At 38.7% G+C, this 25,243-nt stretch overlaps 1 protein-coding gene and 1 long non-coding RNA gene across 6 annotated transcripts in view; one reads left to right on the forward strand and one right to left on the reverse strand.

Annotated features, from left to right (window-relative positions):
- Positions 1-7,464, forward strand: part of LOC116232001 (uncharacterized) — an 80,324-nt gene extending 72,860 nt beyond the window's left edge. The window contains exon 4 of one of the 2 annotated variants that reach the window (XR_016471266.1): positions 7,273-7,464. This is a non-coding gene — a long non-coding RNA (uncharacterized LOC116232001). The remainder of the gene's footprint in view (positions 1-7,272) is intronic. The other variant, XR_004167584.2, reaches the window with a different exon arrangement.
- The window catches only part of GABRA1 (gamma-aminobutyric acid type A receptor subunit alpha1), a 39,672-nt gene extending 26,360 nt beyond the window's left edge, over positions 1-13,312 (reverse strand). Inside the window, exons 1-3 of one of the 4 annotated variants that reach the window (XM_031598039.2) lie at positions 13,162-13,312; positions 10,539-10,626; positions 6,651-6,763 (exon numbers count right to left, since the gene is read on the reverse strand). In XM_031598039.2, the coding sequence (XP_031453899.2) occupies positions 6,651-6,763; positions 10,539-10,626; positions 13,162-13,219 (259 nt within the window). In that variant the 5' untranslated portion in view covers positions 13,220-13,312. The other 3 variants (XM_090150654.1, XM_090150653.1, XM_090150652.1) reach the window with 3 other exon arrangements.
- Positions 13,313-25,243: the final 11,931 nt, after the last annotated feature.

Consider the following 25,243-nt stretch of genomic DNA (forward strand, 5'->3'; position numbering starts at 1 on the left):
CATTGGATAGGTGCAATTTCCTCCTTGGCTGTCCATTGAAATGAAGGCGTGACCTTATCACTGTTTACAAGCTTTTCAGCTGACTCAGAGAAATTTAAGTATTCTTTTGACATCTAATTGACTCTTGACTTAAAGAAATCCACAGTGAGAATTTAATCTTCTATTACGGGAAGAAGCATATGGTTATCCAGAAAGTACTTGGCTTGGAAAGAGTGCTCTCTCCTTCAATTCATCACTTTTACAAAGTTCGAGAGCTGAAGCTGTGATCTGGTATGAAACAGCCAGCAGAAAAAGAAGACACAGTTTTCACAAGGTCCAGTAAGACACGCATGAGCATACTTTTTAAGTTACAGATGTTTTATCACCTCTTCTTGAGACTGAGAATCTAGTATCATCATAAGACCTATTAGCTTTCTGTATATTGAAAAGTGAATCTCAAGTAACCCTTTAAAAGATCCTTCATTCTGAATTGCCATTTCTCCATCTCCTTTCTACTGAGGTGTTCCCACAACTGTCATTAGGAAATAGAAGATGCTGGAAGCTCTTCAGCCCAGGGGATTCATTCTTAATAATATAAACTCAGAGATTTAGGAGACATATGGTCATAGTGTAGAGGTTAAAGTTCAAGGAAATGATTTTGGGGAAACAAAATGGAAACTAAAGGCTTCCAAATTAAAATGGAAAGTTTTTGAGAAAATTAATAGAAAACTTAGTAGTGCTTTTCACTTCTGTATTGCAGCAAAGATAATTTAAGTGACACAAAATTCGTAATTAATAATAGAAAAATTTGATTCTGAAATCACAAAAGACTGTTATCATCATACCAGTTAGACTTTTACAGACCATCTGATCACTGTCCTCCTCAAATCCAAAAAAAACACTGTGCACATGATCAGATAATTAGTTTTTTCTTTGATATGTACCACATTTTCAAGAGAAGTGAGAAAAATGTGGAAATGTGTATGAACACATAAATTAGCCCCTCCAAATCTATGTGGAAGTTCTGAAATTTTTGTTTACTGTTTTACTAAATAGATGATTCAACTGTGCTGTGTTTAGAGCTTCAAATGTTGTGAGTCACTCCTGCACAGAAGATGCGTTTACTGTATGCATACAGTTAGGATATATATTTAGAATCAAGGTTAACCATGTTCAGCTTAGAGCCTGAATACCATGGGAAGGCTTAAACTGTGCTTCAAATGCTCAAAATGGACTGAGATTTTTTAAAAGAACTTCAAATCCTGATCTATATTCAAAACCTTTGCAATGTCCCTAAGAACTAGAGAAAATTCTAAGCCATTGAACAAAACAAGCTCAGGCCAGGAGCAGATCTTACTGCTGAGAATAAATCCATCAGTTGTGAAGACACTGGCCATGTCTCTTGACTAGAACATCTTTTTCCTGAACAGGAGTAGGTAAGATATCTGTGGATCATGTAATTCCATTAAAAAATAATAATAATAAAATAAAAAGTAAATTATTAGTGACCAACTAGCATTACATTATTTTTAATGATGTACACCGTAAGGTCCAACTGGTTATTGATCAGCAAAATGACTACTGTGTTTAACATGTAGGCACCAGAACGCAACATCAAGCAATGAACAAGTTAATATCAGGGGGAAATTATTTTGATCCAGATATGCCTACAAAAGCATCAGTCAGTGTAAACTACTGCCATTGCTTACAAGCCATTGTGTTTTGGTAATGATGCTAGGATAAACTCTTTAAATTAACACATAAAAACAATAAGTGTTTTGATTTAAATTCCCAGGGAGCTTATTATTTCTAGAATTGTGACTGGATTACAAATTGAGAACAAAATAAGGAATATAGATTGATTTTAACAGCATGAAATAAGCCCATTTATCATAGAAAACTATACATTAACTATTTCCCTTTCTCACCTGCTGGTATATGAACACGAGGCTTATCAGAATTACTCATTTTCGTATTTTAAATTAATTTCCTTATTTTTGATTCTGCACCTGCTCCCCCTGCATGTCTTGTTTAAGTGTGTGCTATAATTATTAAAATGGAGAAGAGTCTTCCTGTGGTTTTGAATGAAAGGGAATTAGATGCCTGTATGGCGTAAACTGCTCCTACTGAAGAAAAAACTGCACATGGACTAATTGCTCTGGTTGCTTTTGCAAAAGTAGATACGAAAATGGAGAACAATGAGCTGTCCTGAGGTTGCTCAGCCATAGTGCACGCTGCTATGAAGGGAGCTACGCCATCTCATGCTAACTATCCCCATGGCAATTAAGAGCTCAAAGCTGCCTCCACAGTGTCACAGAATCACAGAAGGGCCAGGGTTGGAAGAGAACTCAATGATCATGAATCTCCAACCCCCCTGCCACATGCAGGGCCACCAACCTCCCCATTTAATGCTAGACCAGACTGCCCAGGGCCCCATACAACCTGGCCTTGAACACCTCTACGGATGGGGCATCCACAGCCTCTCTGGGAAGCTGTTCCAGCACCTCACCACTCTCTCTGTAAAGAACCTCCCTACTGTTATATCAAAGCTATTTTCCTAAGGTCTTCTCTGTCTTTTTACAATTGTCCTCACATCGGTGTGTTACCTACAGAGTTGGAAACAAAACAAACCCTCTCAATTCTTAGAGGGTGAAGTATAGTATCTGATGCTTCTTCATGATGGGATTATGAGTAAGCTTCAGTATAGGTCTCTCTTTTCATTTAGAATAGAAATAAACCACTTTAACTAAATTTTTATTGCACATACAGACTAGAACCATATTTTCTCAAAATTATGTTAGTTTAGATGTGAGTTCAAATTAAATAATTTCCACTGGGACCACAATCACCAAAAGGTCAGTTTATCATATATTTATAGACAATGTTCTAGAAAAGCTGAATTTTAAAACCTATTTAACATAATGCTGTCAAGTTTATTCTCCATCATTTTAAATATAAGCACTTTGTGGAAGTAATGAATTGCCTGAGATGACCAACATTCCACTTAGGGACAGTCACACTCAGTGTTGATATCCATCACAAAAGGCAGATAACAAATATCCCTTACTGATAACATTATAAAACTATAATTCTGTTCAATACTAAAGTAGTATTTGTGATCTATTTGGGAAATGCTCTAATGGCCACTCAACCCAACAATAAAAGCAAATTCAATTTAGGGAGATGTTATCTGACCTGCTTGATCAAACCTCTTCTTAGTTCTATATTAATCAATCTTCGCACTACAAAATCCCTCTCAAAGGGATAAATAGCATTTGCAGTCATTCTAAATTAAGAGGTCACAGACCACCTGATATCATTTAGTTTCATAGAGGAGATGTGTACACCAGTAAGATGATAGTTTAAAAAAATTCTGTAGCTACACCTGATATCACGTTATTGAATCTCAAGCACCAGGTGCAAACAACTTGCCCTGTGGAAACTCTCTCTGCCCTGTGGCCCTCCAAGCCTGCCATGGTAGTAAGCTAGGACTCGTATCTATTCTCCACACAAAACATCCCAGAAGTCAATGTAATATTCATTTATTCACGAAACTTATTTTTGTGTCATTTCTTATTGCTTTTCCATTCTTTTAAACTCCCACCACAGATACAGAATTTTACTGTGGGAGGTCACCAAACACTGACTTCAGTTTTCCCCCTTATAGAACTCCTTCAAATTACGGTCTGATTCTTTCTTTTGTTCAGCAGTGTGCATTGGAAAAGGGAGCAACATCCTTTTCACTCCTAGTACTAGGATCCATTCAGTTCACACAGAAAATTAAGCTTTTACCTAAGTGACTTCACTGTTTATTTTTTCTCTTAATATCTACCATGATTCCCTCCTTTTCAGATTCAATACATTACTCTGTACAATCCCTCCATCTTCCTTTTTGTAAATGAGTATCCTCTTGTAGAGTTAATAGGGGTCCTCTAGTGTGATTCAGAACATTTTTAGATTCATTTTGAAAGTTCTATTTTCCAAGCAGAAATAACTGTAAATATAGTTATCTGTCCATGTTTATGGATGGATGCTAAGGATGCTGTTTCCTAGTGATGTCTGACTAAATGACTGTGCCCACATATGGAGGCAGTGAACATCTAAATAACACAATTTATATCAATAATTATTGGTAACAGATGGAAATTTGTCAATGCATAATGAAATGCTGTGTTTTTCTTTAAAGAAAAAAGAGATTAATTTTAGCCACAATTCCATTTTTTTAAATAATACACATATTCAGTTATTCAGCAGTTTTTCCCAATGGGTCCCCTAATCCATATTTTTTTATTCTTTCTAAGGATAAGTAATTTGTTCTTTGTTTACTGGCAGAATGCTCAGAGCTATTCACTTTATTTCAGGTATGGTCTTACTAAGTAATCTGACAAATAATAGTATTAAATGCCTTATTCTCTGAAGAGCATATGCATTTTTTCATTTTCTTTTTGAGGTGATACCTCAAAAGTAAATGTTAAAAAAGGGAAGCTTTAAAATTAATCAAGCACTGACTCCACACATGCTGAAAGAGAGCTTCAAAATTCGTCAGAAATTCATTCTCTTTTTTGTTTCTGTACATAATTCAGTTTTCCATTGGAATATGTATACATGTAGTACATAAGTACAGGTCTTAGAGGGATAAGAAGAGAGCTTTCTGCAATCTGGCCCTTTCTATAGGAGAAAGTAACCATACCATCCATTGTTTTACTTCATTTACTCTTTCTTATAAAAAAGAAAGTATAAACATTTTGAATTTCCAGCAGTGGATGAAGCTGTAATGGAAGGCTGTTGAACATCCGCCTCCAAAAACCATGCTGTACTGATACATAAATTTGCACTTCTTGCTGGGTATTTGTACGTCTGGAACACGTCAGAATATGTTCCCCCAAATTATCCAAATGAAATACGTCAAAATTACATCATCTCAAGTTTCTTAGCTCATTGTTTTGAAAAGCTGAACTTCAGAATTCCGTCGTAAAGCCTTTATTATAAATTGGCATTTAATTGAAACTACTGGCCTATATGTATGTCTCTAGTTTGTGGAATAAAATTATGTCTTTTGAATCAAGCATTTTAAACATGAATCTACTGCACAGAATTTCATCTCATGTGGGATTCTCAAAAGGTCTTGATACACTTAGTTCTAGTGTTCTACACTGAGGAATAGAAGAGCGAAATTAAATTTATTCTGAGGTACTGGCATCACAAATGTACACTGTATTGAATAAAAGGCAAATTGTAATCTTACAGGTCTTTGGCCTGGGTCTACACTGACCTTGAGACCAATCTGTGAATTGCAATCCAGAGCAGAGAAATTCCTTTCTGTGGGTCTCCTTTTGTTTACTCTTCTAGTAACTGTAAAATAAATCCTACTAGCTACAAAACTCACAAGAAATCATCATGTTCTCAGATTTTTCTTGCAGACATGTACCAGACTTTACACAGTTTGCAGAGTTTCGTTTATTTATTGCCTTCTGTGCTGTGTTTATTTACTGTGATATAGTAGCTTACTGAATTCTACAGTTGCATTAATCAAAGATTAAAGAGCATTTGTTTCTCTACTAATCCAAAGGTTTACAAGCAAATAAGCAAAAGTGCTGGTAGAGAAGTGATTCTTATTTTGTTTTATGTTATCTGAAACTGCACACACAAATTTACAAACCAACCCATTTTTAAATGTTTTTTCTTAATGGACCCTTTATAAACAGAATTTTATCTCTATTCATTCTTTTAAGTCAGTGAAGTCAAACCATGGAAGGAGCTGGCTCACAATGCAAGAGCTATTGCAAGATGGTAGCCTTGAGTCACAGAATAAGATTAGTTTAAATTATCTTTCCTTTCATCCGCAGCAGATGACATAAGAATTCTTAATACAATGTGCCCTGTTTTTCTTACAGTGTGGTTCTGCTGAGAACTGGTATATGAAATTGGTTAAGTAAACTTTGTAGAGTGGGTGTGTTGCTTTGTTTTTGTTTTGCTGGAGGGGAAAAGTGGCACAATTAGAATCTCTACCTTTATCAACCTTTTAAGACCCAGTTTTCGGATCATATCTCTGACAAACAAATCAGAGAGTCAGTGTAGGGATGCTGATAAGGAGTAGGCTTTGCAAAAATACTTTTATAAAGATGTAATTGCTATGTGGTTTTATAACTTTTTATGGATTCAGCCCTGAGAGCAGAAGAAAGACATTTTTACCAACTTGCAAAGACAAAATGTTACAGAAACAAATCCTGACATACCCAATGGAGAAAAAATGTTATAAACTTCTCTGAGACATTTATATGACTAAGGTTGATTGATGTTTTCTTTTTTAAAACCAGATCCTCTTACTCTTAGTCAGTGGGATTTTTGCATGTTTGCATGTGCTGTTTAGGTCTGATTCATAAACTTTTGCCATTTGTCAGGTCACTTCTTTTATTCTTCCTACATTCAAAATTTTAATAGGTATTCAGAGGTCTAGAATTGTCAACCATTTTCTTTCTTCAAGCAAAAATGTGTGAAAACGGAGTATGTGGGAGACAGCACAGCATTTTTGAAAAGACAGATATTACATATTAACATTTATATATATATATATATATATATATATATATATATATAAACAAGTTTATCTTGGAAAAATAACATTGTTTTCACTGTTTTTTTTCTCTAACACTTTGAAAATTTTAACACACCTCCCAGTCCTGGTCTCAGGCGGTTATCATAACCGTCCAGCAGGCGATCCAATATCCTGGTAAACACTGTGGTGTTGTCTTTAAGTTCATCTTGCGATGAGGTTTGTCCATAGCTGAAATACACAACAGTTAAAACTGAAATACAGCTGTCAGCTAGGAACCTTACAAAGCAATAATTCCAAAATGTGTCTAATCCTGATTATACTGATTTATGGTCGTAAAATCTCCTCCAGAAAATTACAACATAGGGTTCTTTCACTTAAACATTTTATTTTTAAATTGTACATTTCTAGTGAAATCTGAGAAAACTAGTGCCTTTCCATGAAGGGTGAAGTGAGCAAGTATAACTTCAATTCCTCAATGCTTATCTCATTACTCAGTAATCTTTATAATACTCCAACATGTTCTTTCAGTAAAGGGCTCATTCGTGTTACAATAGGTAATGTAGGAATTGCATGCTAAGAAAGATAAAGGGATTGAGAGCACTGATATTTAAGAACTGAAAATAAATGTTAAAAAAAACAAAATCAAAGATCCTACAAAGAGTAAATAGGTAAATCATATAAGGGTATAGTATCATAAATCTGTAAATAATCGTGCTTTATTTCCTGTTTTCTTCCAGTGGCTACATTCAGAGGAATGTCTCCCATTTTTCCTTACAAATGGAACCACTTCTTGCGATGCAGATCTGTCCTGTCTCTAAAGCTTTGCTTACAGATCCCGAATGTATTACTCTAACTCAGCCAAAGGTCCTGAAATTTTGCTTGAATTAAACTCTTTGATTTCAGCTACCAAAATCTTACTTTCATCATTACAAATCAGAACCAAGTCCTTGGGCTTAGTGGTTTCTGTCTGCTGTAAAAGGCATCAGAATTGACTTTTTTCTTAAATCTTTCCAATCATAGATAATTCCCTTAATCATAGATTACAGTTGTCTTAAAGACAAGCCCAGTACCATTTTTTCATTCACTGCTGGGAAGACTTCCATTGTAGACATTTGAAGTCATCATAACTGAAATACAAAACGCTGCTTTGCAGAACATCACTTTCTCACGCTTGATACTGAACTAGATCAACAGTGCAGTACCAGAAACTTCTGTAAGGCTCAGCTCTAGCTACGACTGTGACTCTTTGAGCAGTTTGCTGTTTGTACAATCCTGGTGGTACATGGCTCTCAGTGCTCTGACAGTCGCTTCTGCTCTAACCAGCAAAGGCCGTCTTGCAAGGAATATTACTGATATGCAAACAATCTGATCCTCTTAAAGTAGCTGCAAAATTATTATCTGTAAGCAACACATCCTTCTATAAGTCAAACATCCTTGTATATCTCACATAGATATTCCACTTGTATCAAACAGAGAAAGGAGGAGGAAAGGTTGTCTGAGCATGGATGCTCTGCAAATGCTTCCAAGCTATTTCGCAGTTCAGATTTGAATAAGTATCACTGCATGTTTGAACAAGTTTTAGAACTGACATTCACAGCATTGTTTTACTTCACTAGTATGTGACTTGTAGAGAACAGTTTTCAAGGTACTTCAATGCATATAAAGCACTGTTCCTAATGAAGAAGAAAAAATCTCAAACAGCCTTTTAAAAATGCTAGCAATACTATGCATTTCTTCTAGTCACATCATACAATTTCACTTAATACAGATTAGGTTGATTTGTATTTATTTTTCATACCCACAGTTGCATTTTAAGATGCTAATATGCTTTTCTCTTATTTTTCCTATATGTCACTAAATAACAAGTTCTCCTGCTGTCTCCTTTGAGCAGTATCTTTTAAAGCATTTTTTCTTGTATGTCTTATGTAGAACTGCAATACAGGAATGTTCACTGGATTACATTCTCTATTAACACTCACTGTCATTAAACAAGCTGCTGCACATACATCTCTCAAGGATAGCAGAAGGTCATCAGAATTGAGGTGGCAAAAGGATATAGAAAGATTTTAGAAATTCTAGGGGTAAATAACTGAGTATGTTTGCAGAAGCGTTGTCAGAAAGATGGACTATAGAGGCAGCACAGTCTGAGCAGATACAATACAACACAGCGCTTCCACCCTGGCTGTTGCATCTGTCAGCACCCTCACCTGTTCTTTCCACCATTTTTCCAGAGGTAAAGAGCACCATTAGGGCTGGATTTAATGGACACATCGTCAAGAAAGGAAGAATCTGAACGTTTGTGTATGTATCAAGCACACCGTAGCTCCACAGGGACTGTGATATTTCAGTCAAAACTCCCATGTTAAAGCAGCCCCAGTGCTGTTCTGGATTTTGTGTTTTTTTTTTTCATGAAGAATGATATGGAAGGACTGTGTGCTTCTGCATCACAAACATTTTGTCTGACAATTGTTTTTTTCTTACAGAATTAACAGCACTCCAGAAGAAAAGGGAAGTTACTATGACAAAATGGCTCTAAAAACAGATGCAATTTATGTAGAATATGTACATTTGTGGGAAAAGTGACTGTATGTGACTGTGGTTTCATATTAAGCCACAGTATAATAAAACACTGTGCACTAACTCCATCTACAGGTCATTATAATACTGACACACCATATAATTTTTAAACACAAGTCCAATGCATTTTAATTCTCGCATTACGAATGCACTTGCATGCGTTATAGATAGAACACAAATAAACATCCACACGTAGATGTACACATACTGATATAACTCAACACATTTTCACAAAATTACCTAGGCAGACCAGGTGTAGGACTTCATGAACACTTGAAAACCTCACATTTCCTAATATATTATCAAAACAAAGGCGTTTCTTCTAGAACATCGCACTTATTCTATATGTTAAATGAATCACCTGCTTTTATTTCTTCTTTTTTTTAAGAGTAAACAGTTGTGCAAAGATGAACCTTTGCCCTTTTGCACACTTCGGTCTACTGAAATTCATCAAGGTACCAGAAGGTAAGTTCATCTAGAGCTGCTCATATGTGAGAAGACACTGTGGACATCCAGGCGCAAATGAATCTTACAGGAATCACTTTCAATACAGCAAAACTGAAGCTGCTGCTGGGTCATGAGGCAGCATTACTGACAAGACACAGATATTTTCAAAATACAGAAATATATCTGCCAGTCTTCATAACTCCTTTTACTCATTTATGAATGTCACAGACTTCAGTATATACTCCAAACTACCTTACAGTTTTTAGTTAACAGACTTGCTGTTGGATAATGTACCACTACTAATTGTTCCGAATGCTGTTTTTAGATTGTAACTTTTACATACATTCCATAGAGATTCGGTGCAACACTGTCTTTCAAATAGTTCAGCTGTCAGGTTTGAGCTTGCCTATTCCTTACCCAAGCAGTCCCTCTTCACTAAGGAGGTCTGCTTTGAAGTCACAGGTACAGGTACTGGCTTAGAATACAATCCTGACCCAACAAAAAATGACTTCTATTCCCTTTTCCCCTGGGGATAACATGGGAGAAGGAGCTATGGGGCTGGGAGCGTTCCGCAGGAGAAAAAGTTATGAACAAGCACTCAAATTAAAAATAAAAATCAAAACAAAGCACATGAATTACAGTTTTTGGTTTTTTTTTGTCTAAGAAAGTTTTACTCTCGAGCAGTCATTCTGTAAGAATATAAAAGACTGCATAGGTGTTTAAAACTCACTTTGCCTTTAGCTTGTTTTAGATAGGCTTTGCTTTGTTTTATTCACAATAGTGCTAAAAAAAAATAGTTGTTATGCAAACAAATTGCAGTTTTCTTTCAATCTTCTCTCAGTTAGATTTATCTGGGATTTGAACAGGGATTAACTTTCCCCAATACACTGAGCAGTAGTGCAGCCTATGCAATATTACATTGCCGCATTAAATTCAAGGTTCCCAAAACATGTCGATGCATTCAAAAACATCTCCTCACCTTCTTTCAGTCAGTGCATTCAGCAGCAGGCTCCAGGCCCAGAGGCAGTCGCAAAGAACGAGGAGTCTCTTCATGGTGGGCTCTGAAACTGAAAGGAAAATAATCGTCAGTGCCTTTACATTAAAGCAGGTACTATGGGAAGAAGCCATCCCATCTAGGCGACTTTTGCAGAATCATTTGGTGTCAGACAGTGACCTCCCAATACCAGCACTCGTGTCATTCAGCCCAAGGGGGGCCTTGGCCATTTTGTTTTCCTTCCTCTTTTGCACACAGAAGCTTTGAGAGGAACGTATGTTGCACTCAGGCTGTGTTCTTGTGTGCATTATTCTTGAACTTCAACAAAAGTAATTATGAGTTCAAGCTGCTGTCCCCAAACTCTGAGACAGCCCTTACTCCATTCCTTCCTGACAAGGCACCTCCCTAACATTTCCAGGTAAGCAAGTGTAATTCTCTTGTTCGACTTGAGCCAGCCCTCCCAAGGCTCCTGTAAGGTGTGAATCCGTGCGCCTGAGGAGAGCGGCGCTTCCCCCACAGCCTCTGCTTTGCTTTGGTGTGGCAGCAGCAACTTTCTTTTCTGGCTGTAACTCCTCTACTCTTCCCTGAAATATTTGTTTCACAGGAGTATCATCGTCAGATTCTGACTCTGTGATCTCCTGCTACGTATGCACAGTAATATTTTTGTCAGGCTAAAGGGCACAGCTTACAATGAAACTATGTTTTGACATCCTACACACCATCTCCCAAGTCCCTGGCAGGCTCTGATTGCTGCTGAAAAGTGGTTTTGCATTAGAGCCTTTTCCTCCCGTCGAAACGTTTCCTGTCCTCTCTCCAGAGTGAGTTACTCTCAGTTTACTTTTGAGTAAAAAGTAACACAACCAGATTGTTTCTTTTGCTTTCCAATGAGCCATAAAACACAAAGTTGGCTGATGTTTGTGGAATCGGTGTTCTAGATTCAACTGATTGCCCAGGAGATGCTGCAGGTCCCCTTGCATACCTAGTGCACTGGAATCCAGTTGATTTTTACCATCCATTACATTAAATAAACAAAATCTGGAGCCCATCTTTTCCCCAATAATGGAGTTTTTAAACTGCCTGAGAAAACAAAGCACTGTGCCTAGAAATGCTCTTGTATCTTTAAATACAGCTATCCCAATTCACTGCACACCCTCGGGGACAATTTAAATCAATAAAATATCATTACAAAGCCGCATGTAAGCAGCGAGATATAATTAATGCGTTTATAGACAAATGATCGGCAGATAAGCATTTAGTGGGGCCGAGCTAATCTGACTGGGTGGGAAGGAGCCGGACGGAAGGCAGGGAGGAAGATTTTCAGGGACGAGATTGCATCTGAACTTGCTCTGGGATCAGCCCCCTCATAGATGGAGAGGCAACATCTTTGGCTTCCAAAATCGCCTTCTCCCAGTCCCACCAACTTCCGCCTTTGCAAAAGGCTTCTCCGGCTGAGGAAGGGAAAGTGAATTATTTGCAACTATCTTGATCTGTTGAGCTCCACGCTCGCTCCCCCCAAGCCCTTCACACCATTCCCTCCTACAACAAATCCAGAAAGACGCCATAAATCCTAGAGGAGGAAAGTTTCTGACAGCTGGAAAAACCAAACGGTGTAGACTTTGAAGGAGCGCAGGACAGCAGCATCCCCTGCCCCCGGCCTCCCCCGGCTCACACCGCTGGGCACCAGCTCTGCTTTCCCCATTCAAAATGGGAGAAGGAGCCACGCGGCTGTGAGCATTCCAGCAGCGCCCACTGGAAAAAAAAAAAAAAAAGAAAGAAAGAAAGAAAGAAAAAAAAAAAAAAAAGAAAAGAAAAGAAAAGAAAGAAAAGAAAAGAAAAAAAAAAAAGGGGGGGGGGGGGAGGAAAGGGGAAAAAAAAAAAAAAAAAAAAAAAGCATTTTGATGCATTTTGACCCCCCAGCGAGAGATTTGCACGGATCCGAGGTGCAAATCTGGACTTGTTTTCCTCCCGGCATTTCAACTTTGTATTTCCCCCTCGCCCTGAGCGAGCCACCCCTCCCACCGCCTCCCTGGGAGCAAAATAAATAAATAACAAACCCCCCCAAACCCATCCACCTTTTCCAAGTGGAAACGCGACCACGCTAAAAAGGTAAATAAACGAAAGAAATGTGAAAACGCCCCTCGATCGCTGCGGATTTTCCAGCTGGAGGGGGTAGGAAAAACCCACCCCGACCCGGCGGTACCTGCGGGGAGAGAAGAGCAGAGCTGAGCTGAGCAGAGCAGAGCTGAGCAGCCGCCTGCGCGCCGGGACGCGGTGCCCGCAGCCGGCAGCACCCGGAGCGGTGCGGGTGTGCGTGTGCGGTGCGGCGATGTGTGTGTGTGTGTGTGTGTGTGTGTGTGTGTGTGTGCGCGCGGTGAGTGCCAGCAGCCGCCCTTACCGGAGCCCCTCGGGCGCGGGTCCGCGGCGCCGCTGCCCGGCTGTGCCGCCGCTGCGCTCCCGCCCGCGGCGCGGAGGCTGCGCGGCTCCGGCCCCGCCGCTCACTCCGCCTCGGCCATCGCCCGCCGCCGCCGCTCCGCTCCTCCGGGCTGGGAGCCCGAATTTCTATTCCGATATTCCGACCGTCGCTATACAACAAAAGCTTTCTCTTTACCAAGACAGTAGTAATACGTCCCAGGGTAAACCGGATGTGAAATAGGCTGTGACTTCATGCCAGAGAGATTTTATTTTAGAAAGGAAGGTGGTACCAAGCTCTCATCTAGAGACCAATCCGCCCATTTTTTATATGCAGCACAATTTAACTTCCAGCGCTCTCGCCCTAATCCCTTTCTCTCTGGCTGCAGCCTCAAATCCTTCTACAATCTGCAGCGTTATTATTATTTGGGGGGGCGGCACGGCCGGGAGGAGGGGGGGGGGGAGGCAGGGCTGGGAATCTTTGGACACTCTCCGTTTACAAACCGCTCTATTTTAAGGGTCGTACATTAAAAATACAACCGACTTGAGCTAGCGTTCAACCTTTGATCAAATATTTAATCGCGGCACACATATGAATGAAGGGTAGCGGGAACGGAGAGGATGCAGCACTCGGCGTGTGCGCCTGTAGAGCCGGGGTACCCCCAGGGACGGGGCGGGTGCGGGGTACGCAGCCAGGCGGGAACTGAGCTGCTGTGCGATCCCAGCGAAGCCCGGGTCGCGTGCGTTTGGGACCAGACTCGTGGGAAATGGGCTCCGTGAGCGGCGCTCCCCGCATTCCCACGCCTTTTACCGGCGGATGCCCACGGAGCGGCCCCGGGTTCCGCTCCGCCGGCGGCTGCGCCCGGACCCCCAGCCCCGCTCGTCCCGGTCCGCGGTCGCGGCGGGAGGGACGCCCCCGACCCACCCCCTCCTCCCGGCCACGCGTGTCAGCGGGAGCCGCGCGGAGTTGTCGGCACTTCGCCCCGTAGCCGTCGGCCGCTCCTCGGGTGGGAGCGAACGGGGAGAGCTCGGCGGGTGCCGGCACTTGTGCGGGGGAGGGAAGGGAAAGTTGGGTGCAGCAGGTACAGAGAGCTGCCGCTCACCTGCCGGCCGCAGGTTGCTGTAGCTCAGCGCACCTTTCCGCCGCTCCCAGCCCTCTGCAGAAGTGGCAGACGCTGCGAACTGCCGTGGACGTGGTCAGCTGCCTTAGCTCTGTTCAAAGACCATACGAACTCCTCTGTGCCTGTTCCTTACGAATCACTACCAGCGTTCCTGGGAAGGAAAGAATCCTTGTATCACATGCACCTACTGGATCTTAAATACTGTTCACTTTCCTTCTTCCCTTCTTAACGCCATCACCAACCCGTTTTCTGTTCCTCCCTATGGTGTTGCTCCAAGGGAGGTCAAAATGCATATATTTTGTCAGAGATGAGTTGGCATCCTCTGTTACAGCTCATGCATCTATTGCAAGCTTTACCCAGTTTTTAAAAATAAAATATTCTTCGTATCCTCACAAAAAAACATGGTACTTTTGGCTTTGAATCAGCATGAGAAGGATTTGATTTAACCCAGCAAAGCAATGACATTCATAGCTAAGGCTGGAATAACTTCCAAGGTGGCGGTCACTTTGGATAAGTGCCTGACTTATAACACTGCAATGATTTCCCTAAACACAAGGAAAGCAGAATTGTTGTTTATCAAAGTCCCTCAGGGCACCACGTACACATAGTCCTTATGATCAGCATTAAACGGCCACAAGTTATTTTAAAGAGATCTGCGGTGGACTTCTTGCTTTGTTTCTTGGTGCCTCCAGTGTAATTCATCTTAGTTTGATTCAAGGTTGTTAGCATGCACAGGAAGGTGGAGAACAAGAAAACCTGGTGGCTTCCCAAGGGGATTTTAAGTCATGACTTTTCAAATCATGAGCAAAATCATGAGCATGCAGACGCTTTCTTAGTGGCTAGAACTATTTCCAAACATGCAAAGTTTCCACCTTCTGTTCTTTGCTAACATAATTTTCTATGTTTTTATTCATGTCATGAAGTGTCAGGGTTTTGCTTAAGCGACAAGTGTGCTGAGGTCCTCAAAGTTTGCAAAAACAGTGTGAGGTATTTTCATTAAAGGATATGGAAGTCGTGTACTGAAAAACCTCTGAGATCCCTTGCCCTGTTGCTAGGGCATTAATTATTAATTAACAATGACCTTGTGAGTGTAAACACACACATTTAAACTATCTTCTTGATGAAAACTGTAAGCTTGCAGCAGTAAATAAATAAATGCTCAGCGTAACTCCAGTATTTCATTTCCCCTTCATTTCGTAGGGACATACGAATGCTGTGTACATTCACTGTATGTGTGTGTCCGTAAATAGGTGGCTAGGGAGACAGACGGACAGATGGAGTGAGAAGTGAATAGTTCATGTACCTCTGTGCCATATACGAGCTGAAGTAGTTTCAGAGCCAATGGTACACGACCTTGCATCCCATGTTTCCCCCTCTTGATTTATTTTAATTGGTATCTAAACAATGGCAACGGTTTTTATTTTAGCAGAGTGCCAAGGGTTATAGTAACGTGTCAGAGGTCACACAGCATGTTCTGCCTCCGTGGACATGAGTGCTGCATGCCAAAGGATAATACGTATTTCGGAGTTCTCCCTTGGTGAAAATATTGACCTAAAATTGGAAGTGGCTCATTCTCTCTCTAATTCTCATCTGCTCGGAAAGTAGGACAAAACTATTTTTCCTCCATGGCTGAGCTTCCTGTCCATCAGTGCTCACACATAACCCAGATTTTCTCTTTTCTTTTCAAGGGCTGTTATCACAGTTATCGTGTCGTTCCATAGTAAATGCTAAAAATATTTGGATTTAATCAAACAAATACGCTGTTCTAAGATGAATTGTGGTAACAAAATAACTGGGTTTTAAGAGAAAAAAAAAATACATAAAAGAAAATGTCTTTTAAAGACAAATGTAATTTGTTTTTACCAACAGGAATATTATTTCTAAGAACAAGTGGTTTTTGGAAGACACATCTGTTGCAATTCTTATTCTCTTTGTTACCCAAACACCACTAAGAGTAATACATTTATCAATGGGTTTCAGGCACCATACTTAAAAAAAAAATCTTTGAAAATTTCAAGCTATACATAGGAATATATACAGATATATAGGAATGTTTCTATTAGCTGTGAGTGATGTGATTTTGTTATTCACTGAATTGGTCAAATGAGAAAGGAAAGATGCATTTGGATTCAATGTAGCTCAATATAACCTGATGTGCATCTCACTGCAGGATTTTGTAGTTCCATTTGGAAAAAGAAGAGGTCAAGATCTCTTTCTTTTCCAGCCAGATTTAAGACTCCGGAAAGTTCTCAAAAAGACTCTATGGTGTCTTTCATGTTACAAGATAGTGTGGAGCTAAATCCATTGAAAATGATGTTATTAAATCTAAACAGTCAGCCAAAACTAACTTGGCACTGCTACTACATGTGATGCTTTGAGCCCTAATGTTAATGCAAGTGATTACTAGCACTGTTGTTAAAGCAGTTGAATCCTATTTTGGTAGAATACATGAATTAAGTCAAATTAAAATTGGCATAGATAAAGGTTTTTATAGTAGCGAAAAAGTTTTAAGTCTTTAACTCCTAACTTACTGCTGTCTTTTCCTTTTGAACTTGCAGTAAACACTACTTGAAATTGGCCCTACTATTGAAGTGCCTACATCCTTCCTCTTTGCTTGTGCAGGGTATTTATACAACTCACCAAGGCAGAATTTTGTTTGTCATAAGTTCATTTTTAATATTCTTCTGCTTTGTGTGTGCAAAATATACATATGTTCTGTTTTAGCTTATGAGTCTATATGAAACAGCTGAAGTTCCACAGCAGAATGCTTTGACACAAAGTGTCCTGAATAGCCCAGGGATTTGAATAAAGCAAATGAAACTCAGAGATTTACTGGCATACAGCAGATCAGATGAAGAATTAAAACTGAAAGCCCATCTGCTCCAGAGCTTTGAACTCTGTTATTTACAAGTCTTGCTTGTGTGATTAAACAGAAATATTTTGTCTAATATATGATTTGAATTTGATTTCTAGTTCATTGTGTCTCAGAAATATATCAAAGAATGGCTATTGCTCCTTCAGTAGTCATAAAAAAAAAATTGTTGCTTCACTTTTTTTTAATCATTAATTTACAACCATGGTAAAGAAAACAGGACATGTCATTGTCAACTAGTGTTTTTACAAAACACACTTGATGATTTCAATTAAACATCACCCTCATTATGCCCCTTTTAGCTCACAGTAGGATTCTATCTATCGCCTCTTTCCCTTTCAAAAAATGAGTAGAAAGAGAAGAACTTTCAGGGAAATAAAGATGAGAATCTTCAAAATGAAGTTGCACTACTTTCAAAGAGTCCATCTGAGATGCAACGCCCATTAAAGAAATATGAGTGGTGTTTCTAGATCTGTGTTGAAAATTGGAAGTGGCACTTCTTTGAATCCATTATCTATTAAAAATGGAATAAAGATGTAAGATAGCTGACGCCCAGAAACTGAGAGATGATGTTTGTCTCTTGAATTTAAAGTCCCCAGATGTGATGTTTCAAACAGGAAGCCCAGTTACTGACAACTTCCTCAGACTTTCTAATCCACTGAGACAGACACTAAACATCACCACGAAATTCAACCCGCAAAGTCAGGAATGAAAGATCCTTTCCTAGACAGTAGGATTTCTTGTCTGACATCAGTAAGGAACAATGGGATAATCATCTATTTTTTAAAACAAACAAACAAGCAACAGCATCCACTAGGAAAGTAATGAGAGCCATCAGAAAGAATAAAGGTCAAAATCAAAGAGCTTGCAGGGATTACAAAAGCTTGGTAAATCCAGTGGAGATCATTGATGAGATCTTTTTCAGGGAGCTTTCCCCGCAACAGCTGGATTTATCTGCACTGGAATACAAACACCATATGTGTTCATTCCCTGTGCTGTCATTCAGTGCTTCTGGTGAGGTGAAGTATTTGCTGTGCGTCTACAACCTCCCAAAGCTTTCATTGCACTTTTAGTATAAATGTAGCAAACCTACGTCAAGACATCTCTCCCACAGAGGAAGGAATGCAGTCTTGTCAATCTAGTGTGGATATCATTCAGCTGCACTTCAGCAATGAGTGATTTTGTGACTCATTGGCCTTTTTGCTCAGCATTTGAAAGGAAATGTTTGTTTGGGACTCAAACCTTGGAATTACACCTGGTGGTTTGGTATATTAACCAGCAGTTCATATTCCTATGGACTAATGAGTTGCACTGTACTTTTGTATTGACTTAAGGAATAAAATTGATTCATATTTTAGATTTCTACTAAAATTAGATAAGGTAAAATCTAATTAAACAGAAGAATCTCAAAGTTCTTTTTTTCTTCTAAGAATTCGTCTAGAGATAAATCATTTAGTGCTGAATAGAGTTTTGTTACTTATTATTTACTCATAGGGAAGATGAGTGAATATGTAAAAAAAATATTTCCAGAGATAAGAAACAGTAAAATACATTTCTAAATTTAGAAAAAAGAAATATATCCAGAAAAACTCAGTTCACCATTTTCCTAGTACATAAATTTGCCTTTGATTGAACTAAAAGATGCAGAGTTAAAATAACAGCCTAAATGCAGAGATATACTTAAAATGTGCTTAAATCCATCCCTATTCAGCCAAACACTTAAGAATGCAGTTAATGCCAATAGGTCATAAGAATTCTTAAACCTAAATGCATGGTACTGGGATAAATTTTGCTGCTTTGCGCTTTGGAAGCCAAATACCCTGCTGACTTCTTAGGTGACCTTGGACACATTTAATTCCTCTCCCTGTCTTGCTGCTTTTATCTGAAATGACAGCATTGCAACTTGTGAAGTTTAATTAGCCAAAATTCTTGTAGATTTCAGTGGGATTTTTTTAGTGTGTGCAGTGCTAAACTGAAGCTTTCCTTCAAATACTGTTTAGAGAGCACAGAAAAGTTTACAACGAGAATATAATGCATGCGTTAGCTTGTCAGGTGCTGGCTTCCACCATCTAGAACCCATTGTGTTTGATTCACCCATTCCTTTACTCTGTTGAGGATCTACAGGTGACTTTATCTTCCAGCAGAACACACCATGTGCTTCCTGACCGCTGCTGTTCTAAGGAGATACCTGTGCTTAATGGCAGCACGCAGTCAAAACACTCCTGCGTGCTCTGTCCTGACTTCGAGTTGGAAGCCTCCTGTAGGAGCAATAGGGCAAACACTTAAGTGATATTTAGAATTTTGGATTTCATTTTTATGTGACCTGCTTAGTGCTAAAATTTCAAGCTTTGTCAGACATCACAAATACAGATGGGGATTGTGCTAGGACAGCCATTAACAAACTTACGTCGTTGTAACAGTGTGCTGTCATGCTCAGTTTTTGCACTTTGTGTCTTCTAAATCCAAATGATAGTAGCATTGCTTTCCTGCATTTTCCTTATATTTTAAAATTATTCATGTTTATTTTTATATCTAGGACAATTATGCAGATAAAAACATAAGAACTGCCATGTGGAGCTGATTGAAGGCCCAGGTGTTGGTGGCAGCCATTTACCAGCAGTGTGAGCAGGGGAAGCTGTAGGCAGGTCTTCTCTAGCTTAAGTCTCCCATCTTCTATGCAGCTGGTTTCCAAGATAAGTTCTTTCTCATTAATTTGGTTTATTCTGTTTTTCTTATTGCCTTTTTGTTTGTTTATATTCTTGTAGATTAAAACATGGATATATATATATATGTATGTATGTATAATTTTCCTGCAGAGCCCTCCACCCATAGGCTGAACGTAAGTTTTTATGTAAGCTAGAATGCTGCTTGGTGAACTTAACATTTTTTTAATTGTTGTAACATTGTCTATTTCACGTTTCATTCCTGTAAATATGTCCTGCAACGGTGATGTTTATAAGCCAGTATTTGCAATATGAAATTGCATTTACAATAGACTGTATATGCAGTTACTGTAGGAAATCACTGTTTTCATTCAAGTGCTGCTGAAATAATTTCTGGGCTATAGAAACAAGCGGAAAAAAAAATCAAGATTTTTTTCTTTTTCAAGGTCATTGTCAATGTTAGAATTGAAACTGTTTTAATAAATAAAACACTGTGCTTTATTTTCCTAAGGGAAAGCTATAGCAATACCATTTCAAGGCCTTTGGAAATCCAAGCTAATCCAAGTGATATTTTAGAATGAAACTAATAAGTTCTAAGGTTGACTAGCGTAAACAGTTCTGTAGGTGTGAGGATCAGTTCCCCAGCAGACAAGCTGGCACAGCTGTGCTCAGTTCAGCTGGGTTGTTGCAGCAGCTGTGGATCTGGTCCTTGCCCATATCAGTTTAAATGACTCTGTTTAAGCAAATGAAGCAATTGCTATAAAGATCTAGCCCTGCTCAGGTAATATGTGGAAAGGCAGTTTGTGTAATATGAAGGTATTTTTAACTTGTATAGTATTTACTTCTTTCATTAAAATGTTAATATTTATCTAACCTTTTGATATGGATGTTGATGTGCACTCTTAACTCTTTGGAGGTTCTATGTACCACTATTAATTTGCCTTTGCTTTAGATTTTAGCCAGTACCTTTTTAGTGGTTCTCTTAAAAGAAGTATCAACTCTTTCTCCTTTTTTAATGCCACCAATCAAGGTAAAATATTAGAGCAGTGTTGAGGGCAAGACTCATAGTTGTGAAGGAAAGGGAATGTTCACTTTTTCCCCACTCAAGTCATTTCTGATGTGGGGAAAATGTCTTTGTATCTTCATAGGTAATTCACTGCCTGGCTGTAGAACAACCTTCCCAATTACCACTATGTGCCCTTACTGAAGGGAATGAGGGGGCACAATATTAACAGGGTCAGGCTGTGAGCAAAAAAAATGTATTGTTAGCAAAATTTCACAGGTTGCTGAGAAAATTGTCTGATTTTCATATCATGAGAAAGGAGTGAGAAAAGGAGTCAGATTTAAAAGTAAAACTCTGCTTTGCAGGTCATTAGAGGTAGAGTTCATCTCACACATCTTCAGGTTGACTAATTAATTAGATCCATAAGTTTTCATTAACAGTGATGACTCAGTTTATTTATTTATTTATTTTATTTTGAGATTGTTGGAATGAGATGAAACACTTTATAAAAAAAGTTGTATCACTTACAAGTGACTACAGAGGAATCCAAGAAGTGCAATTCCAAATTTCTAGGTGGTTATTTGATGAAATGCTGTCTGAACTGAATTAAATATAAAATATATTATTTAGTTATAATTCATCAGAACGTCAACGCAATGGAATTCAAATGGCTTTAAAACTCTTGTTGAAGTTGCTGAAAGATTTGAAAGCTTCAGTAAATGCTCAGTTTCAGCATGAAGGGTAGCAGACAAGTGCTTATTCTCCTACCAGATACCTAAGGCTAAGGAGTCTGCTTTCCATTTCTTCGGGTACATTTTTCTGTACATAATAATTATTTACAAGTAAAATGTGACCTATAATTCTGTGGATAATTATATACAAAGCACAGAAGTGTCTAGCCCTTCAAAACCCTGTGGTTCTCGTTGTCTTTTTAATAAAATGAGCGATTGAGATTCCATAGTATGTTGCTACACAACAAACAACACTAACGAAAATTTAGTTACACAAATGTCATGATTCTTCACTTCTTGTAAGTCAGGTCTATAGAATATTGCTGTTTTGTAACAGTTCTATAGTTTTTTTCCACAGTTTATTTATATCTAATCAGTTGAGAGTTCAAGGTAAAATAAAGAGTAATATCCAGCAGAACAATATTTTGATGCTGGGCCAGGTATGCTGCTGTGACTCTATCCTCTGTGTTTTATTTTCAGGGGAAGGGGAGGAACATTGACATACGAGGTCATTTGCCAACAGTCAAAATATTTTCTTTGTAGAAAAATAGGTGCAGTGTTATTTACTAACATACATAATTTTAGCAAGAAAATGGGAAGCCTAAATGTTGAAGTGGTTAAAGCCTATATCATAAAGCAATTGACATGAGATGCATTCATCTTATCAGGACAATGCAGCAAAATCTTTAATTACTGTGCGTGGTGTCATGAGCTTCTCATCTGTCAGGGATGCCAACAGCCTCCTGACTGCACAACTGCTGGTAATGTATTGTTACAAACAGTGATTTGCTCTGATAGCTGAGATGTGTCAACGTGTTTCAAGGCATAAAGTTAAGTCCCTCTCTGAGGACGGTGATGCAGCTACACAGGTGGGAAGCAGTCCACCATGTGGCTGCTGGTAGAACTGCTTTGTGAACCACGCAGTAGTTACTGGAACTTCCTAAAGCTTACGTCCCTGGCAGGCAGCAACTAGAATAGGCTTAGCCTTGGATTTCCCCTATTCCCCTTGTAGAAGTGCAATTGAAGGAAGAAGTAATCTGAAATCAAAAAGTTCATTAGGGCAAAAAAAAAAAAAAAAAAAAAATCTGGTGTTTATGTCCATAATTCTGTATTTAACCTATTCTATGTCTTCCTAGTGTTTGTTTTTTTCTTCAAAGAACAAAATGTGAATGCTTCCCCAAACCACCAGTTTTCTAACGAACTTCTTATTCTTTTGTCGTCTTCGTTGTTCTTGATGTTGATTAATTTAGATGGGGGGGGGGGGAGGGAAGATCAGCTGTAAGTAACTCAAGCAATTTTCTCTGTTTGGATATATGTTCTTCTTAGATGATCATTTCTGCTGCCTAATGCTAGAACTTCCACAAATATTTTGTTTTATACACACAGGAATTTGGATTTTTCCTTTAGGGCTTGAAGGTTTTTATTTTGTAGGTAATGTAGCAAGAATGGATAATGTAGGAATTATTACGGTGTATGCTTAAAAAAAGAATATACTTCAAAAGCAAACTTTGAAAAACTTGATTATGCGAGAGAGCTACTGGTTAGTGTGAAGTAGCAGGTATCAAAAGTTCAGAATTCAAAGCATAATTTTTATGTCTTTAGTGAAGGAACAGGTGCTGTCTTAGAACTGTTAGCCTATTTTTTTTTCTGTTGCAAGTATTGAGTTGTTAAAAATGTTATGCAAGAATGGAAAACAACACGTACACCAAATAATTAATGTTATAAAGTGAACAGTGTTGCTCCCAACAATGAGCAGAGAAAAACATTGATTGGAAAAATGTGTGTGATAAAATGTTAACTTAGATTATCTTCCAACCAAATAGTTTTTAATATTAGGAAAAGATTTTTTTTTTTTTTAATATTAGGTGAATGTATGCTTTTATTTCAGAATGCCAAGTTAAAGCCTTTAGAGCAACATCATTGAAAGAAAAGCTATTTAAAGGGTCGCTGAAATGAAAAATGACTGACAATATGGAGCAGTACAGGAAAGACCTCATTAATTTTTTAATAGGTGAGAGAAATATGAAACCTACAGCTTTCAGAGGGCAATAGTGAGCCAGTGTAACAATGAATTTGTTATAAGAACTGTCTTTTCACCTATAACACCGCAACTGTGGCAGCTGAAACCCAAGATACTGTGAAGAAATGTGAAGTATGTTTAAAAAATATCTCATCCTTATGGAATTCATGTTACCAAATTTAGCATGAAACACAAAGATGCACAGAGATGGTATCCTGATATTGAGTAGTAAGCAAATACTTATATGATAGCAATAATCATACAATTAAGGTAAGAATTAAATATCAACAACGGATGATGTTGCATCTCTCGTACAGTAAGAACAGCTTGGAAGGCTTTTTATATGCAGTAATTTGGAAACCATGCTTTACAATAGGTAGGGAAGTATCCAGACCCAGGTATTTTAGGTAACTGTGTTTTATCTGTATTAAAAGTTAGGAGGAAAAAAAATCACAGGAGAATTAAATTTATTTTGTACTGATAATTTGCTGGATTTTTCCATTGCTGTCCAAAACAAGACAGCTTAGACATTCACATGACATGGATCAGGTAGTAGGAATGTGCAATAGGTGTATGGGAACTGCTGAATCATGGCCTGAACCTCTGATTGATCACCTGAGGTGAGCAACCTTGGGTCACAGGTGAAGGCAATTCACCTGTGCTGCTGGAAGGGGTGGAGCCTGGCTGCACCTCTCCTAGACCCATTTAAGAGCTGACTACCAGTGGGAAAGGATCTCCTCTGGAGATCCCTCCTTTGGAGTTTTGCAACGAGCTCAGAACGTGGGTAAGCTTTCTATCTATTCTCTTTTTGTTATTATAATCTGCTTTGCCAAACTCTCTTGTTTATTTCATAATTATAACATCTTTATATTCACTGACAATACAATAGGCAAAGTCCTTTCATCTTGATTTAGCACAAGTTAGCTACCACTGAAATTTTAAGTGACTCAAAGCTGTAACTATCTCTTTGACATCCTTTTGATCTGCGCGTGAATCATAGAACCAATGTATACCTTACTTCTTAATAATTCTATAGTATTTTCTAGTGTCTCGTACAAGTAACTACTCTCTGTGTTGGGCTGAAAAGAAGTTTTCATGCCCTGCATCTTGGCAGGATGCTTTATTTTAGGTTTGGGGTTGGTTGGGTGGTTTGTTTTTTGTTTTTGTCTTACCAACTGGCAAAACCTGCAGGACTTGGTTCCAGCGTAATCTGTGCAAGTGGGTTTGTTCTGACAAAGAAGGACACTTGCTGTAACAATTGTGGAAATAACCTTTTGACAGCTGAGAGTAAGTGCTTTAACTTCTTGTATTTTAAAGCATGCAATCATAAGACAAGAACTTGCCAATTTAAAAAATGTTATAGTAAAACACGTACCAAGGAAAAGGAAGACAATGCTTTTACGCATGAAGTGGGGGATGTATGACAGTAGCTGGAGAACCAAGGTCAAGCACAGCATTGAGGTGGTTTCTTTGAAAAATATAGGTAGCTGTGATCTGAGAAACAACACAGGAATCTAATAGCGGTCTAAGGACCATTGGTTTACAGGTGCACTTTGAGTTAAGCTAAACTGAGAGTACATCTAACCAGTAAAACTTCTTATGTATCTCAATGTAACAAACACAGAGAACTGCAAGCCAGAACTATGAATTTGTATTAGGAAAAGACCTGCAGCACTGCTAGCAGGTCTGATCTTCAACTTTGCATCCATCCTCTTCATAAGGCATAATGTTTGTTATATTCATCTACAGAAACTGTACAAAAAGTGTTAGCATTATGTAACTTTAATATATGCACCGTATTCTCAATGTTTAATCTCTCAGCACCGTTCTTCAACTATTAATACATTCAGTTAATTAACTTTTCATAGAGG

The sequence above is a fragment of the Phasianus colchicus genome, chromosome 15, assembly GCF_987193195.1.
Source record: "Phasianus colchicus chromosome 15, bPhaCol1.hap1.1, whole genome shotgun sequence".
Lineage (NCBI taxonomy): Eukaryota > Metazoa > Chordata > Aves > Galliformes > Phasianidae > Phasianus > Phasianus colchicus.